The sequence below is a fragment of the Squalius cephalus genome, assembly GCF_949319135.1.
Source record: "Squalius cephalus genome assembly, chromosome: 17".
NCBI classification, from domain to species: Eukaryota; Metazoa; Chordata; class Actinopteri; order Cypriniformes; family Leuciscidae; genus Squalius; species Squalius cephalus.
In genome coordinates, this window is record NC_137138.1 from 24,569,287 (window position 1) to 24,589,809 (window position 20,523).

At 38.9% G+C, this 20,523-nt stretch overlaps 1 protein-coding gene across 4 annotated transcripts in view; it reads right to left on the reverse strand.

The window, feature by feature from the left end:
- Positions 1 to 20,523, reverse strand: part of sgcd (sarcoglycan, delta (dystrophin-associated glycoprotein)) — a 206,976-nt gene that overhangs the window by 16,620 nt on the left and 169,833 nt on the right. For all 4 annotated transcript variants that reach the window (XM_079898341.1, XM_079898342.1, XM_079898339.1 and 1 more), the window contains exon 6: positions 1,125 to 1,197. In XM_079898341.1, coding sequence (XP_079754467.1) covers positions 1,125 to 1,197 — 73 coding nt within the window. The remainder of the gene's footprint in view (positions 1 to 1,124; positions 1,198 to 20,523) is intronic.

The following is a 20,523-nucleotide window of genomic DNA, read 5'->3' on the forward strand; positions in this document are numbered from 1 at the left end:
AACTGCTCCACTAAGGTGTCGGCCATCTTGAAAAATGAAAAATCTTGAAATTTCAAGTGGCTCGGACAATTTTCTTGTCACGTGACCCATGGAGACTGCTCATGCCAATTTTCACGCTTGTATCATAAACTGAACGATTATATCACTTTGCTGCTCCACTATATTGTTTGGATTGGATATTTAATAATTTCCCGTTTTTTATTTATACAGAAAAATAAATACATGTAATTATTTAGAATATATTTGTTGTCATTTACTGCTCAGTTAAAGTAAGTTGTTAATATATTCTAATAATTAAATAAAATGACTAAATTCACTCGTAGCATTTAAAATGATTAATTTTAGGTTTGATTGTTTACTTATTTAGATGAAATGGTACATATTGTTTACTTATTATGACTAAATGGTATATATTGTTTACTTATTTAGACTAAATGGTATATATCAGCCAATTATCAATCAGCCATAACATGAAAGTAATTATCAACTTATCTGTCATAATTTTAACATTCTTTAAACAAGATAAATTTACTTGAGAAACAAAATTGTGTAAGATATGAAGATCTTTTTAGAGAATATCTTGAAGTTTATTTTTCCTAGCCTATTGCCATTTCTTTTCTCCTCACCAAATGACACCAAATTTAGTTTACACCAACATATGTTTTACTTTCTACTTTCCAAACTGTCTATATAAACTTTAAATAAAAAAGCCATAATGACACAAATATTCTTCTTCTTATTTAAAACGTTATAAACTATAATCAATGGCTTCCGTTGCCATGACAAATCGGGTCTCACTTGAAATTGGGTCTCTATTAACTATCAGTTCATGATTATACTAATTACATGGACAATGCTAATTTAAAATATGTATAGGTTACTATATAGTGCATTATAAAACCAATTGAACATTTCTTTCATGTCATAAACTGTTAATTATTAACAATACTAAAAATAATAATAGCCTATAAAGTGAATAACTGAACATCATTACATTCTTTTATAACTGAAATATTTGGACATGTAATTACAGTGTAGTTAGAGAAAATGAAAACACCTTGGATGGAACACCTAATCAGAATCCAGAAATCAATAATGACATTATATTTTTTTAACGGTCTTACCGTAACTCTTTGAAGGGCTCAGCCCTCACATGCGGGGTCTCCACTGAGTTACTGAACACTGCACCCTCCGCTCCTGCAAACACAATCCGACATGTACAATCTCAGTCATGCTCTGAACGAAGCAACGGTCCACATGCTAAAATCAATGGACATAATCTGTGAAGCTCCTGTATTGATCCATACAGTCTGGCTGTGTCCCTGCGGATGTGACCTAAAGTTGAGCCACCGAAAACCTTTTCACTAGGCTTTGCTGAAGCAGTTACGTCACGGGTTACAGCCTCAGATTCGATCAATAGGCTTCGGTAAGGACTGTGGAGAGGCTCCTTGGAATGCTAATGCTAATTTGGAGTCCTTCTATAAACTACACCTACAGCTCAATACAAATGCAGCAGTATCATATAACAGTAAGTGTGATTTTCCTCTTGTAGACTCTAAAGGACGATCTAACACAAACCTCAAAAACTTTTTGACACCAAAATGACCATGACTAACAGAATAGCATGGCTTGAGTGCTTTAGGAGTGTGTGTACAGCTCCGATGTTTCCCGTGGAGATGCTCTCAAATTACAGTGCATCCTAGGAGGCTGAAGTGTTCCTAAAAAGGTTGCTACAAGGCCTATCTCAGGGGGGAGTGCTACCATTTGGCTTAATGGCTGCTCCGGGAGGTGTAAGATCTGTTGCCCACATATAGGTTGTGAGATCAACTGTGGATGGATTTGTTCCAAAATATCAGGAGGGGGCAAAACAGGGTTCTCAGCTGGTGTTTTATTCCAATAAGGAGACAGTTTCATCTTAGTACAGCTCACCGCAGGGGACAGATTTAGAGTCACAAATATGATTTGACTAACTAAACGAATTCAAACATCAGAAGGCAAACATCAGAGCATCTGTTCAAACACCAGTACAATCACTATGAAATCAATAGTTATTACACCAGCATCACTGTGAAAAACATTTGTAAGTATGAAAATCAACAAAGACTTTTGGTCTCTTGTTCCAAACTCCTCTTTCATTTGGAATAAAGGCACAAAGAACAACACTGCTTTGTGTAATGACTGAGACAAAATTTAACAAATAATTTTTAAAACTCACTCTGGGATATATAGAACCATGACCACCATCAGATAAGATGGTTTTATTGCTGTTAAAAATGTGGTCATGAGGTCAAGACAGAGGCCATTGGAAAGACAGAAACAGACCTTAAAACAGACTTTCCGGCATTCATTTATAGACAAATTGATCTATAAATGAACATGCATCCCAGAACATTGTGTGAATGATTTACTGTCTTGTGTAGTGTCTTTTAATTATATTATTTTTTGATACTGTGTATTTTATGATCGAACCAACGGTCAAAGGTCAACCTCACCTATACAATGTTTGGTCTCTATAAATTGGTACTTTGAAGATCGAAATGATTGTGTGTATGTGATATGTTGATAGCTGCACAACATATTAGTATCAAAAGAAGCTTTCATAGTTTCTTCATCAGCAACCAATCCAGCTGCACATGCAAATGAGCACGCTTGAAACAAAAGATCCATAAATTGCCAACAGAGGAATTTCCCGCTTGGAAATTCCACCTTTCTCATTGGTCAAGCAAACCTGGAAAGGTGGGACTTTTCTCAGGCTTTATAGAGACAAATTCACAGTGACAAATTCCCTCCCTCTTCTTTTTCTGGCCTCTACTGCTGCTTCTTTGAGTTGATGTCTGTGGGGACCTCCACAGGGGCCCATGGGCGCCGGCAGGCCTTGACCACAGCCTGCTACTCCTTCACTCTCCCAACAGAGTCAGACTGTAATTTCTTCATTCCAACTCAGAAGAAAACTGCAACTTTACTATCACTGAATAGAAAACCATCAACTCTTCCGACTTCCTCCCTTCTCCTGGTTGCTTGGCGTGGCCTCTACAGACCAGGGCCGCTCTAGCTCTACAGACAATATGGTTTTCTGTACAATCTGCACTCCAGCCATGTGCTCATAGAGACAAAGAGAACTTTCAAGCAGAACAGAGTCAAACAAACCTTGCAAATTCATCGCCATTTCTTCATTCAACACAGAAGAAATAGTTTGAAACTCATGGAACCATCAGAAGCCTTCTTCAGGAACTTCACAAAATGCTTTCACTGCAAAGGCCATGCAAATATACATTTAATGAGGTGCTCTGAAAATAATAAGCTGATGGTTCTTTTCATAGTTAGATGAATCTTTTCCATAGCTTCATTCCCTGTTTACGGTTTTATCCAGTCACTTTCTATTTTATCCATGTATGTGTGATTGTGCAAATGTGTATATGTTCAGAGAAGTTGTGTTTGTGATTTAGTCAATAAAACTTGTGCACAATACGTATTTGGTTCTAATTCTCTGACTACAGGCTCTTAGTAGTAATGTACAGTAAGAAAGACATTTCCCTCCCCCGGAAATGAACATTTCTTAGAATTAATAAACAATTAACACTGAGGGCCCTATCTTGCACCCAGCGCAATTGACTTTGAAATGAACTTGCGCTCCCAGGGAGCGGATCAGCGCAAAGAGGAGGCGTGTTCCGGCGCAAACGTTCCCTGATGCTATTTTGCAGGTTTAGAAAACAATTCCGCCACTGACCAGGAAAAACCTAGTCTAAAGTCAGTGGCACGTTGCGCATGTTATTCATATGCTATTTTAGGGGCGCATGCTTGGCCATAATCAATGTAGCGTGTACACAATGCACATACACTTTGCTTATCTCATCTACACACAGTGTAGATTCTCAGTTCTCATTTTTAGAAAACCATACATTATTACAAGGAAAAATATTAACACACGAGGGAAATCATTGTTGTGTCCATGAATATGTGAAAAAATAGGCATAAATCTAGCTTACACATTTACCCAAATTATTATACGCCTGTTTAACCAAAGCTAATTTGGGTGGGTTTCTCCCATCCCCATACAATGTCACTTCTCTGTCTTTTACAGCCCTGACGAGAACGTCGGTCTCCTCGGCTGTGAACCGCTCCTGGTGCGCGCCTGGCAAGTCCGCCGTTATAATAGCAATCCGCCATGGAACAAGCGCTCCTGCTTTTAAAGGGAATGTGAGATGTTGCTCTGATTGGTTTATTTCATGTAACGCCCAAACCACACCTATGAATAATGAAGCTACTTCAGACCAACCCATTTTAGAATTTGCGTCGGGCGCAAGAGTCATTTATCCCGCTGGTATAATAGCAACAGCGCCCAAGACCCGCCCACAAAGTTACTTGCGTTTCGCGCTTGATACTTGGGTTTCAGATCGTTAAAATAGGGCCCTGAGTGTTCACGGGACAAATAGGGTGATTGATTGTAATATCAATTTTATTACATTAAAGTAATTCTATTAACTGATCCAAATATTCATAATTAATTATTACAAGTTATGATTGAATATTAATTTTTATATTGAGATAATTTGCTACATTTGAAATATAAATATTTTGTAACATAAATGTCTTTACTATACTTTTAATCAATTTAGTGTGTTCTTGCTGAATAAATGCATTACTTTGAAAAAAAAAGTGTTACGTGTTACTATTACTACTTCTAAATATGTGACCCTGGATCACAAAACCAGTCACAATTCGCACGGGTATATTTGTGGCAATAGCCAACAATACATTGTATGGGTCTAAATTATCGATTTTTCTTTTATGCCAAAAATCATTAGGATATTAAGTAAAGATCACATTCCATGAAGATATTTAGTAAATTGCCTACCGTAAATATATAAAACATTTATTTTTGTGAGTGAATGCAGCACAATCATGAAAATAAATGTACAACTTTAAAGGCGATTTTCTCAATGTTTAGATTTTTTTTGCACCCTCAGATTCCAGATTTTCAGTAGTTGTATCTCTGCCAAATATTCTCCTATCCTAACAAACCATACATCAATGGGAAGCTTATTTATTCAGCTTTCAGATGATGTATAAATCTCAATCTCAGATTCTCAATCTCAAAATTGACTGGTTTTGTGGTCCAGGGTCACATATATAGATGAGCTCTTAGAGAAACAATGTTTCTTCGGCTAATACTGAAAAGTATAGTAGAATTCAAATGAGTAAATTAGGTGTGTGAAGAACTATTTCTCTTAAAGGTAAATATATACATCAACATGACATGTAATAAAAATTATAATAAAATAATTTGTTACATTTATATGGTGCTTTTCTTGGTACTCAAAGCACTTTACATGGAAGGGGGAATCTCCTCAACCACTACCAATGTGCAGCATCCACCTGGATGATGCAACGGCAGCCATATTGCGCCAGAACACCCACCACACACCAGCTTACTGGTGGAGAGGAGACAGTGATGAAGCCAATCAGTATATGGGGATGATTAGGAGGCCGTGATGGACAGAGGCCAAGGGGCAAATTTGACCAGGATGCCAGGATTACACCCCTACTCTTTTTCGAAGGACATCCTGGGATTTTTAATGACCACAGAGAGTCAGGACCCTGTGTTCATGTGCCTGTGATAACATCGTCTTTGGAGTAATAGAGGAAGCTGGACGGGCTACATATGTAATCAGATACACATCTCTCCTGTGGCACATTGGGTGGGCTTGTTCATAGAGAATAGCTGGAGGCGGGCCACGGCAGATTCCATCAAGGTCGGGAATCACTCCAAGGCACAGCAACAAAACGGCCATACCTGAAGGCCTTGGGACTTTGCAGAAAATGAAAAACAAGTTTATCATCTATACTGTATGAAAATGATACTCTTCTGCGAATCGAAATACCTACTCCTCTCTGGCAGTAACATAGATTATGGTGGCAGCTTTAGAAGACAACACTTCGAGATGGCATGCAGATATATGGGCCTTATGAATGGCAAGTAGATTATGAAAAGCTCAGTGGTCACCAGTGGATTCATTTAGGGCCATATAAGAAGTTTTGTTTGCAGAGAGGCACTCATGGCTGGAAGTCATGCACAGACATAAAGAAAATTGGACAATTATTTAATGCCTGCTAGATCTTTTCATAACTTTTTTTGTCCAAAAAGTTAATCAAAAAGTTTACCAAAAAAGAAACAACAAATTGCTAATTTATAAGTATTCACCCCCTTTAATGTGATGGATTCATGTTGAGTCAGTACTATTGGTCAGCTTATATCAAGTAGTTAGAAGTTAGAAATTGAAAAGCTCAAAGCATGTATAGTTACAAGAAGATTTCCAAGGCAGAAAGTGATCTCAGCTGAAGGAGAATGGAGAGGCTGTGCATATAAAAACTGCTGTCTGGGTATGTGCAAACTATGAAGTCAGCTGGAAGAAGGATTTATCTAGAGAGACAAGAATCAAGCTTTTGGCCATCAGACTAAATGGCATGTTTGGCAAGACAGACACTTCTTATCAGAAACTCAACATCCCTGCCATGAAGCACGTTGGTGGCAGCCACAACATCATGCTATGGAGATGCTTCTCTTTAACTTGGGAGATTTGTTTTCTGGCAAGATTTAATCCAAATCTTCTGAAGAGACATGATTGATTTATATGATGAACAGATATAATTAGGCTACTATTCACATACAGAGGGGAGAACAAGTATTTGATACACTGCCGATTTTGCAGGTTTTCCTACTTACAAAGCATGTAGAGGTCTGTAATTTTTATCATAGGTACGCTTCAACTGTGAGAGACGGAATCTAAAACAAAAATCCAGAAAATCACATTGTATGATTTTTAAATAATTAATTTGCATTTTATTGCATGACATAAGTATTTGATCACCTACCAACCAGTAAGAATTCCGGCTCTCACAGACCTGTTAGTTTTTCTTTAAGAAGCCCTCCTTTTCTCCACTCATTACCTGTATTAACTGCACCTGTTTGAACTCATTACCTGTATAAAAGACACCTGTCCACACACTCAATCAAACAGACTCCAACCTCTCCACAATGGCCAAGACCAGAGAGCTGTGTAAGGACATCAGGGACAAAATTGCAGACCTGCACAAGGCTGGGATGGGCTACAGGACAACAGGCAAGCAGCTTGGTGAGAAGGCAACAACTGTTGCCGCAATTATTAGAAAATGGAAGAAGTTCAAGATGACGGTCAATCTCCCTCGGTCTGGGGCACCATGCAAGATCTCACCTCGTGGGGCATCAATGATCATGAGGAAGGTGAGGGATCAGCCCAGAACTACACGGCAGGACCTGGTCAATGACCTGAAGAGAACTGGGACCACAGTCTCAAAGAAAACCATTAGTAGCACGCAAGGTCCCCCTGCTCAAGCCAGCGCATGTCCAGGCCCGTCTGAAGTTTGCCAATGACCATCTGGATGATCCAGAGGAGGAATGGGAGAAGGTCATGTGGTCTGATGAGACAAAAATAGAGCTTTTTGGTCTAAACTCCACTCACCGTGTTTGGAGGAAGAAGAAGGATGAGTACAACCCCAAGAACACCATCCCAACCGTGAAGCATGGAGGTGGAAACATCCTTCTTTGGGGATGCTTTTCTGCAAAGGGGACAGGATGACTGCACCGTATTGAGGGGAGGATGGATGGGGCCATGTATCGCAAGATCTTGGCCAACAACCTCCTTCCCTCAGTAAGAGCATTGAAGATGGGTCGTGGCTGGGTCTTCCAGCATGACAACGACCCAAAACACACAGCCAGGGCAACTAAGGAGTGGCTCCGTAAGAAACATCTCAAGGTCCTGGAGTGGCCTAGCCAGTCTCCAGACCTGAACCCAATAGAAAATCTTTGGAGGGAGCTGAAAGTCCGTATTGCCCAGTGACAGCCCCGAAACTTGAAGGATCTGGAGAAGGTCTGTATGGAGGAGTGGGCCAAAATCCCTGCTGCAGTGTGTGCAAACCTGGTCAAGAACTACAGGAAACGTATGATCTCTGTAATTGCAAACAAAGGTTTCTGTACCAAATATTAAGTTCTGCTTTTCTGATGTATCAAATACTTATGTCATGCAATAAAATGCAAATTAATTACTTAAAAATCATACAATGTGATTTTCTGGATTTTTGTTTTAGATTCCGTCACTCACAATTGTAGAGTACCTATGATACAAATTACAGACTTCTACATGCTTTGTAAGTGGGAAAACCTGCAAAATCGGCAGTGTATCAAATACTTCTTCTCCCCACTGTATAAACATTTATCAACGCACATACAGAGCACATCAAATATGGTAGATGAAAGCTCATCACTTGACACACAAGAACAAACCTCACTGATTCTCACATTTCAGCTTTAGTTTCTGCAAAACAATTTCATCCATTTTTATCACTCTACACATTTGCGATAATTATCAATGACATTTTGTTGCCCAAATTATGATTTTATTAACTACCTGAACTGCACAAAACAAAAATCTCCATTTAGAATCACAAATGCACAATTTATTTTACAAAAGTGCTATACAGTGAAATAATCACTTAAGCAATAAAAGTGCAAATCACTTTGGTCTGTGTCTGTATTTGTGGGCCCAGTGCTTTGTTACAATGATGGCTGAAACATTTCAAAAGAATATCTGCTTCATGAATGATAAATGAACAAATAATATGTGGCTGTCTTGTAGAGGTGACGCTTCCCACAACACACAATTCACTGGCTCGTGGAAAAAGTGCTGCTGTTCAAAGATGCTAATTAAAGTTTCTAGCTTGTATTTATAACACTTTTACAGAGCTCAATGTCGCTTTACAGCAAAGGTTATACTGTATGAGTATATACATGACATACATGTCTTAAAGATGCAAAACATACTGTTGTTATTTTGCAATTGAATGACCATGCAGATTTTCCCTTTAAAGATGAAGTGTTCTAGCAATTTCTGTGCCAGTAGCATCACCGGATTTGCAAGAATAAACACTAACTCGCATTGATGCTCCCTCCATTTTTGAGCCATGGCTAACTTAGGCTCTTTATTTTATTTCCTGATCATTTTTCTGCCATTGTTAGAGTCCTGCACGGGTTCGGGTACCCACGGGTATTTTTGCTCAAACGGGTGAAAAATATCCAACCGTGTCGGATACGGGTGCGGGTCGGGTCGGACACGGGGGAAACACGGGTCTAAACACGGGTTTAAAACAATCACATGCAAACGTAAAAATATATGCATATTTTTAGGAACACATCTACAAAAATATGCCTGTATTTCAAGTTGATAAAATAATTTAAAATCCACATCAGTTTATTTGTGCCGACGCGCCACGCCCTCCCAGGAATCTATAACGTTACCTAGGCTACTTTCACTTTTAAAAATGCATCATAACCGCGCACGATCTGCTTGCAGTCATTGAGATGGATGCTGAGGAGTTGAAGAAAAGAATAACTAGTGGAGATTGTAAAGTTGTCGACAATACGTCATAAAAAATCAAATCCACTATGTGGGAGAAATTTGGAGTTATTTGAAGAAAGTATTGTGAAAGGCTTATTTGCTGCATGCATTTTCGTGTTGGATAGCCGCAAATGTGGAACTTCATCGCCGAGGAAGCACGCAGATACTGTGGTAACAAAGCAGTTCTATCGAACAGTATTTTTCAAATTTAACACTGTTAAGTATGTGTGGTGTGCAGGGCGTGTTTGAACCCAAAATTATCAGATGTAGGCTAGACGAAATTGCGTGGCATATAGTGTTGTAGCCGCGTCTGTTCGATTGGTAAAATGTTAAGGCTTTTGTGGTTTTGTGGTAATGTGTTCAGGTTTTGTGGTAACATTTGCCATGTTCTTCATGTACCAGCCTTTTGACAGCTTCGGCTGAAGTTGTCCTTGTGTTAATTGTCGTGTAATAACTTCTGTATGACCTGGCAATAAACATTTTTGTAATTGTGTCTATAATGTGATTGGCTAAACTGATTTTATTTCGGGTGCGGGTCGGGTATCGGTTCTGTTTTAAGCGGGTCGGGTCGGTGCGGATTTTAAAGGTCCCGTTCTTCGTGATCCCATGTTTCAAACTTTAGTTAGTGTGTAATGTTGCTGTTAGAGCATAAATAATATCTGTAAAATTATAAAGCTCAAAGTTCAATGCCAAGCGAGATATTTTATTTAACAGAAGTCGACTACAGTGAACGGCTCGTTTGGACTACATCCCTCTACTTCCTTCTTTAGTGATGTCACTAGAACCGTTTTTTGACTAACCTCCGCCCACAGGAATGCTCCCTCAACTCTACTGGCTACTTGCGCACTTCTTATAACTTAGCCTACTGTGTTTACTCAGCTCTTACGGTGATTTTCTGAAGTAAAACTGACGCTTCATCTTTTGTGTGATGTACAATAAACTTTATTAAACTCATCAGTACATGTTTGATCATCATTCGGACCTGGTCCGAAACAGCAGACTTGTAGGCTATTAATAAATAATGGATACATACAAGCAGATGACAAATACGTTATAATAACCGTAATTAAACTACTAAACTATACCTGTTTCATCTCTAAACAGCACTCTGACTCTGTAGGCATTATTGTCCGACTCGAAATGAACACCGTTACTGAGAGTTTCTGATATTATCATCATTCCGTGAGATGAATTTGTCCTGAGAGACTGAGCGCGAGCTCATGAAGCTCCGCCCCCTGGGTCGTCCAGCAGCAGCTCATTTGCATTTAAAGGGCACACACTAAAACAGCTTGTTTTTCTGAGCCCCAAAAAATTTCAATTTAAACATGCTGTAAAAAATGATCTGTTGGGTATTTTGAGCTGAAACTTCACATACACACTCTGGGGACATCAGAGACTTATTTTACATCTTGTGAAAAGGGGCATAATACGGGACCTTTAAAATTAGTGCTGCTGTCGGAAAACGGGTCGGATGCGGTTTGAAGAACTGCGGGTACGGGCGGGTGCGGATTTACAAAATCGGACCCGTGCAGGACTCTGGCCATTGTGTAAACAATCAAATTATAATTAATGGACAAATCTGCTTCTACATCCATCTGAAAGCCAGTCCAAAGGCAGAATTATACAAGAGATTTTCAGAGCATCCACACAAAGCCACTGATGGAACATGACACGTGTTGCCTCTGTTGTGACCGGGGAGATTATGCACATGGCAGACAATTACCAAATTCCAATCGCTATCAGCAATCTGAAAATCGCTTAGCTTGAGCCGCCAAAGAGGAATTATCAACTTTTTACAGTTCTCTTCAATCCTTTGTACTAAAAGCAACAAAATATTGTGGATCTTTTCAGTAATATGCACCAGAGGACAGCTAAGGAGAAAATGGATTTGAATCAGACTTCAGTCATGACACCTTTCGGAGTGGATTAAATTCAACCAGCATTTGTTGGCATGGGGCATGAAATATACATAACTTGATTTTGGCGGATGAGATCTGCTGCGCTGCTACTGCTACTGTTGCTTCTGATGATGAGCAAATGCAATAATTTGCTCAGCTTAGTCAAAAATAACAAACAAAGGAAAGACTGCTGCAATAAATGGTAGAACTCCTGTAGCAGATCTCTACAGGTGGCACTGGGGAGGAGGAGGGATAACTTTCACATTGTGCAGAGTGCCGATTGCAGGTACGATATATATGGTTACGTGGATTTGGCTTTGAAACTTCTGACTGGCTGGTGCTGCGCCATTTAAAGAACCAATCAACGTTCAGTTAGAGTTTCATGCCTGAACGATGTATGTATCAGACATTGAACTTTTAGTTTATATTTGAGAGTTCATTGTTTTCCATACATTTCTATAATGGTCATATTTGCATGGCACCGGGGCCAGCTGTGTCTTGTTCAGAAAGTAAAAGAGTGGGCAGTGGGAGGATTCCTGGGAGGAAAACAGGTCTATCTGTGCATCCCAGAAATCGACTTCAGATCAGCTGGATCACCCGGGGGATAAATGCACTGCAATTGCACGCTCCACCTGAGGAATCTCTGTGTACCCTTTGGCTGCCCCACCATAGAGGGTAGTAAGAGTAGAGGAAGCAGTGAAGCAGCTTCGGGCAGTAAAAGGTGACTTCCACAACTTTGTGACCTCCTCATGTACCTCTGGGAAGAAAGGTACTGCGGCAGGACAATGTTGTGAAGCACGCCCCGCACCGAGAAAGCAATCGTCCAACCGCAAGCATTCAGGGCAGGGTGGAGTGTTCCACTCAAGCCCATTGCTCGCAGCGGCCTGGGAAAGCATGGCCATCAACTCTGGGTCTGACTCAACCTGCACCACTCTCCCAGAAGGGTGTAGCACTACTGAGTCTTCATCCCTGGAGGATTCAAGCCCAGAACGGGGAATAATGGAGAGGACTCAACCTTTTTCAAGGTATTCGAGTCTTGATATCAACAATGTGATGGTCATGTTCCTACCGTGAGAACATGAACCATCAGCAAACTCTGCCTAGCGTGTTAAAGGCTGTCGTGGCTGTCAGACAAGATCACACAGGAAGTGACAGCATCCAGAAAAACACAGGTGGAATTCCATCTTGAAAAAGGCCATCCGTGTTTTGCTCTTTTAGGGAATCTTCTCTATTGTGTTGAAGCGCCCCAAGGCAAAATTGCTGCACTCATCTGTGCACTCGTGCACTCATCTGTGCACATCACAACACAGATGAATGCACCTTTTCTCCAGTGGAAGAACATCTCCTCTCTAGCAAAGGGAAATGGAAGAGCAAGTAAAGACAACCGCTCGGCTCCAAAGCAAAAAGCTGAATGAGTGAGTTGCCAGCCAGCTTACCGTATGTCCGGGGGAGTGGCTTGGCATGCAAATCTCACTCCCCAATCATCATTGGCCGATTTCTTACTACCCGAAGGTGACTGGGCTCCCAAGGGAGACCCGATACATCAGTATAGACATAGCATTGAACGTGACTGGTATGTATAGTAATAATGAAGTTTGCTTGACATACTACATACATACTGTAATAACAAAGAAAAACAATACTTACAATGGGAGTTCGTAAACACTGATGAACATCTGTAAGGGTTTTAAAAACAAATACTTGACTAGAATATTTCAGCAATTTCCACTGAATGGTACACTGAAGTACCATGGCATAAATATTCTTTACACAAGCCTAATGAAATCTGTGTACATGTACATTCAATGGATAAGGGAAAGAATATAAATAATACCAGGAGTATTTTTACATTGACTGTTCATTAGCATCCGGTTTTTCTGCTCCATTAGTGTTACATTATTTTCAGACTGTCTATAGCCAAATTAGCTGCAAACTCCAACAACATCAACTCGATAAACCACCTGGGGAGGTATTGATATATCATTTTTTCAATCCCCCACCTCATTAAAGCCAACGCTTTCAATGACTTGGACAAACCCTAGATAATCACGGGCTAATTCTTCCAAACAAACCTGCTCCCTGCTGACACCCTGCAAAATAAACTTCATAAACAGATTGAGGGGGTAATCGATAAAGCCATTCAAGTTTCGCTTTAACTTCCACATACCTTCCCCATCTCAAATGATTTTATCATTGTGTTTCTATTTCATTGGCTGCGACTTTCCTCTTCCCTCAGTGTCACATTTGATCAATCCTGGAGTTATGGGCCAGTGCTCAAGTGTTCTGGGCACTCATAAAGATTCACTTAATGGATTTGTCCATTGACACAGGAACCACAATAGAATCTGACCCGCGCGTCGGAAGGTGCTCCCTCTGAAAAGATGCTTTGTTTACTTATGAACCTGTCAGTTGTGGCACCACGTAAAATGCTTTGGAGTGTGTCCGATCAAAGAGAATCTCTCCGCTGAGCGACTGCTGCCTGACAAGTTGGCACAGTTTCAAAATACACTGTCAAATCATTGTTTTAGTCAGAATTTTTCCAGTATCAGTATCGAAGCAAGATTACTTCAGAGGCAACCCTTGTAAAAAAGAAGTACATTTTTGTATATTTAGGTAAAAACAGTACTTGTTTCATAATATATAATATACTTTAAAAGAATATGCAAACTTAATGTAATGGTTTCAGACACTTAATTACATATTTACAAATAAATAAACAATGTATAATAGCTTTTTTGACCCACTTAAGTAGGACTTTTTTTAAAATGTATAATTCATACTTACGTTGTCTTTAATATATGATTAAAATGTACTGGCAAGAGTTTTGACAAACATTTATGGTTAAATTAAAATATAATTTAATGTCAGTTCTGTTGAAACGTGTACGTCATGTATTTAAATATATTTGTAATTACACATTTATAATGATAAAGTTGCACTTTGGTACATTTAAAATACTCTGTATATTAACTAAATGTAATATCAAATAACTCTACAGGTAAATTTATAATCAAGTACTTTACATGTGCTTAAGAATGTTAGTGTAACGCATATTCGGTTATTTGTCTTAGGTTCATGATATTTGTTTCTTAGTTTCTTAATATGGTAAAGCTGTTTGATTTTAGGCAAACTATAGTATAAAGTGCTAAATTAACAAATGTGACGTGATATTACTAGAGTTCCGAATTGCAGAGCTCGTGCAAACACATCCATATCATATGTTTTCTCAATTTTGTTGTGTGTTTATTTTGTTATTGAGAGGAAAGTGGGCAGCATACATTTACATATTTATCTAACTGTTGCTCAGCAGTGTGGGCGGCATCGGATATTCGCTAACATTATATTGCTTCTCATGTTTTTCAAACATTGTTTTACCCCTAAATGAAGAACGAAAAAGAACTTCATCATGAGTATATTGGGCCATTAAGTCTGGCCTTTGTGATTTTTGTAAAACATTTGTATTTTTTTTGCAGTGTACACAACAGTATTGCTCTAAACAGATACACTATAAGGGTTCTTTTTTACTGTTGGCCTTGCCACTCTTTATTGGCGTAGTGGAGGAATGACAGGAAATGATGGGGAACAGGATTAGATAAATGTCACAACACTGTACAAAACAACAACAACAAAGTATACATACTCTTTACTCCAATACATTTGTAATGAGTAATGCAATTACTCGTTAGAGGTTATTTCTGCTACAAAAGAAGATATATCGCCATCTACAGGGCATTGAAGGTGCAATTTCTTGAGTGTTTTGCCCTTACCCACCCAAACTTGTCAAGAAGGCTTTATTATGTGAATGAGAGTGCATTAGCAGGTAATTTCTAAATCACAGGTGTTTCATATATGAGATGAGGACGTGGCTGCAGCCGGTGATGAGGCTTTGGCTGCGTTTACACTTGGCATTAACATGCGACCTGTATCCGGATGTTGTCCACCTACACATTGAAAAGACAAGTGTAAACGCGCTTCTGATCGGAATGTTATCCGATCAGCGTGTCCAGGTTCTGAGGTAGTCGAGGACGCATTGTGATCGGATCTCAGTGTAATGTAAACGCAATCCAGCCATCGTGTCTGCATTCTCAGGTGGACGTCACACGAAACCCCACCCACTGTCATCATTCCCCCTCTTCTCTCCAGGAATTGCTGCACGTAGCTATGTGGTTTTGCGATACAGTCGAAGGCGAAGTACATTGCAAATATACAGAAATTTTTGCTTTCAGAACCATTTTCTGTACAGAACGCGTATTTTCCCCACCACAGCTGGCAATGTTCTCGGACCCATACGTTTCTCGGTATCGTTTCCATTACGGCATCTATCCACATTATTAGTACTTGCAGCTTCTTCATCCTCCTCATTTTGCAAGATTTGTAAATTGTACCCCGACTGAAAACTGTTTTTAAAAGAAAACCCACCACTTCAAGTCAACTTTAACCGGAGCCATCCTTTTTTTTTTTTTTTTTTCACGGGAATGCGAGATCCGATCTTTTATCCAGATACAGAAGCCACTTGATGTGGACAGGTGTGAACGCACCGTGTCCTGATTGGCTTATGATCCGATCTGCTTGATCAGATCACAGTGATCGTATGTTAATGCCAAGTGTAAACACAGCCTTTGATTATTCAATTTTACATTTTTTACAAAAATCCTTTATATTGAAGAACATTTGTGAAGGACATTGGTTTGAGCACTTGAGCTTAACTAAAAAGACATTTAAGAGGCTGTTGTGTAGACCTTGGTTTATTGCAATATTGAGGTGTTCAGTTTTATTTCGATTTTAGAAAATAAACGTGATTGTTTTTCAGTTCCATGTCTCTTAAGGGACTGTCACACTGCACTTTTAATTCAAATGAATATTATTCAAACGCATGCAAATGCGTCAGACTGGAAATGCAAGCTCATGCGAAAGTCTCACATTTCGCTGCGTTCCACAGTTCTATCTTGGTGAACTCTGAGCTGCGAATTCGCATCACGTGAAGACGTGTGACCAATAGAAGATCGATACGTCACGCCGTGACCTCTTGGCTGAATTAAAAGAACAATATTTTTACAGCAAAGTCGAGGAGATTGTATGTTTTTTACATTTTTAGTGTATTACTATTTGTTTTATGTTGAATTCATGTTTATCAAAAAAAATATGTTGCAGAGTATGAAGTCATATCACGACCGTTGCAGAGTGTGAAGTCATATCACGACCGTCGCAGTGTCTGAAGAAATTTTGCATGCTCAAATCTAGTGTGACTGCGGCTTTAGGTGTTGAGTGCTAGTGTATCCTTGAGCCTACATTTAGTACGAGTAAAGTACTTTAGTACTGTAAGAATCAGATCGTATTGAAAACTCAAGTCGTATTGGAATCGGTGACTTTAAATTGGGGAATTTGGTCATTTTCAATGTGAGGTATCTGTACTTTTACTCAAGTATGGTTTCCATGTACTCTTTACACCTCTGTGTAACAAATGATTAATGCAAATGTTATTACATAGTAGTTAGCTTAAATTCATTCATTTAAAGTGGGACACATTGATAAGGCTTTTTAATCCTAAAATGCTACTGTAGTGTTGCCGCTTACAGCTGGATATTAGGGTTGGATGGGCTTGTATCCAGCAGAGATGTGTTGTGCATTGACTAGACGGACTCCACATGAACGTGAGTAAATCACTGGCAGAACTGCAGGGCGGTATGACTGTATAATGCTCTGAGTGCGGTCAGAGCACAACAGCTTGTTACCGCTGATTAATGGAGACAACCGGGCACCATCCGTTAACGGCAATGCAGGCAACTGTGTCAGTGGAACACCGCTGCAGGTGGCCAAATGAGGCGAAATCACAGCTATCTGTCTGCAGCCAATAGCACGTTAGAATCAGACCAACTTGTAGCAAGATTCCCAGTGGGTATATTTTTTTATTTATTATGGATCAAAAAAAGTTAATCAAAATTGTCCTAAGATGAGAACGGGTATTGTTCGAAATTCATGTATAACTTTGATGAATAGTTTTGATCCACTTCAAACCTTGACTACTGTCCTTTGGGTACAATGTACTCATTGTTTTCATGTTGTATTGTAAAACACTTTTGCTGCTATTGTGGTGGGTTACAGGTAAGGTTAGGACAGGTTTGATGGTGTGGGCAGGTTTAAGGGTGGATTAAGGAGTCAACAGTGGAATTGTAGATGTAATTACATGCAGGTATATTGTACACACGCAAAGCCTTTGAATACATAATGACACCATAAGAACCATACATTAATCATTATGCATCAGCTCAACATGTGCTACTTGCTGATTCTCATGCAGAGATGACAGAAAACGCAACCCTCAATATTTTCACCCATATTTACCCATAGTAAAAATAGCATATTACTTCTATTTACTCTTAATTGTTGTAATTTACAATTTACACACAAAAGTATTTAAGAGTAAATAATGTAATGGTATAAATCAACCTTCTATTACATATAGTGTAAATAATATCTACCTTTTTTATAGTGTAAATATCTAATTATTTAAATATTATTTATTCATTTAAAAAACAATTACCCCGATTTACACCTGCATCTCTTGTACCACAGCTCAGTGCATCTTGGCGCAAGTTCTAAGCACTAGACTAGGCATTTGAGAGACAGCCGTGGCATTTGTATCTCAGAAGCTTGCGAAAAACAAACAACTAAGCAGTTAATTATCAAGGGTCGCTTCAAAAGTTAGTTTTGAAAACCAGGGATTTTAAATAAAATGGCAACCCTAAATAAAGACCCCCAGGTGTTTACCTCCAGAAAGCCTGTCCAGTTTTTGCATGGATAGTGTGTTAACTGAGGCAACCTCAAACACAAGAACGCATCATCACATAGATGAACAGACCTTCCGTTAGGGAGATAACACCATCCTCTGCAATAGGGCAATTTGTCATCGCTACAGTGAGCGTGACGCTCTGGGCTATAAGACTGTGTGCATTTGGGCAAAAGAGAAAAGAAGACCAGCCTTGGGCAGAGAAGAAATGTTTACAGAGGCTTTGAGCACACATAGGTTTATATAAGAGAAATGGAGTGTATCCTTAATCAAATTAATGAAAATGTACAGAGAGTGGTGCTGTGACTAAAATGCAATTTCTTCAGTAAACAGTTATACAGAGAGTCAGTATTAGGGAAGTCATTTGAAATTTTAAATACTGTCAGTCATACTACCATCAAAAATAAATAAAAAAAACGTTCAAAATAAACGGAATATTTAAAGGCACAGTATGCAAGATTTGGAAAAGCACGTAAAAGTCCTGGCAGAAAGCGATGCATAAGGATGTAGTGTAACGACGCCCAGTTCCAGGAATACACAACAATTTTGTTGGTAGTACCAGTTTGCAACAATTATGAGTTAACACTAAGTTGTCAACACTTCGGAAAAAAAAATCGAATTCGTCGTTACACTACATCCTTTTATGCATCGTCCGGGTTAGAGGTAGCATAAGCCATCAGGCAAGTGTTATTTATTTAAGTAAACTCCTGATGTACTTACAAACTTTCCAATGCCTCGTTTTATGAGTACAGAACCTATTTGTACTACTGTTGAAGTTTGGTACCATTCTGGGCATTATTAGTGGGGTAATTTACGAGATACAACCTTGGATCCGTTAGCGCCGGCACTAAGCCATTTGGCTGACATCTCTAAATAAGCTCTAACTTTAATAATGTTCGACCAAGGGAAAAAAGGCTTCGAGTGGGGGGGTGGGGGGGGGGGGGGGGGGGGCTGCTGGGGGTTTGCTCGAGATCATGGTGCAAAGGACCCTAGGTTGATTTTACTCCGAACCATCACTTTAAACTTAAAAGACTCAATGAATCATTTATTTGGATGATGAATCATTTATTTGACTAGTGATTTACATGAACTATGCAAACAAACTGATTCAGACTTCCTAAGTGCCCATTATGCTGCACAATGGAGTGTGTTCAATTGCTGCAACACGGTTTTGAAAACTATTGTTTCGCTACTGAAAGCGATTGGTCTAACTTATAGCAATAACTTTAAGTTAGCTATTCTCTCTAATACTGTAGAGAATGTAGAAGTTTGTGTTCAACATTTATCGCATATTGTGTAATTTGGCCTGAACACTGCATGCACTGTATGTAGACAAGCTCACATAGTTCAATGTGTACCACTAAATTGACTCCACTTCACATTGTATCTCACAGAAAAAAATGATTGTTGTAAGGCTAAATTATCAAAATAGTGAGTAGACTCAACTAATACAGCTCCTATTGAAAATTCCAAGAAAATGTTATAAAAAGAACCATATATCAAACCCCTTATAAATGGTATGGCTTGGTATGTTTGTGTGCTCATAATGCCATGAGGTTTCAGATAACAAGACATGACGTGAGACACACAGCACCAATATACCGTGCTCAATGTGAAAATCTAATCTTGCTTGGTGACCAGAGACAAGCTGAATTATTTCTGTGTGTGTGGGTACAGCAGAGCCTTAACCATAATTTACCTGCTTTTATAGACTCTTTATCATCCGCTTACCATGGTCATCTGACAGAATTCCAATGGTCACTCAGCACAGCAAATTTTCCATTCAGCCATAATAAAACAGTGAAATGTAGGGGCCATATTTCCTCTGTAAAGGATCCTCCTGTACCACATTTCACAGACTGTTAATCTCCATCGCCCCAACAAATGCATTGAGATTGAAGCCCGTCGAGAAGGAGCGAATCAAATTTGTCTATAGATTCAATTAACAGCTTTAATTACAGGCAACATTAATTGCTGCATGCTGCGATAATTGCAGTTAATTGAATATTCTTTAATAGACAAAAATATTATCTTGTTTTTATTATTTTATATATTATATATATTTGACTCACAGCAGTGGAAGTTATTTGTTTATATATATATATGAAGAGTTCAGATGCGAAAGCCTCTAAGTGCCATCTGAAATTTTCTTCTAGAATGATCATTTTTATAAAGCTTGTATATTTAAGTTAAGTTATTTCACTTAAATGACAATTAATAGGTCATTTGCATTGCCATTTAAGTGAAATTACTGAACTTAAATATACAAGCTTGATAAAAATGATGAAATTTCAGATGACACTTAGAGGCTTTTGCCTCTGAACTCTTCATATATATATATATATATATATAAACAAACATAAAAAAACAAATAACATCCACTGCTGTGAGTCACTGGAATATAATT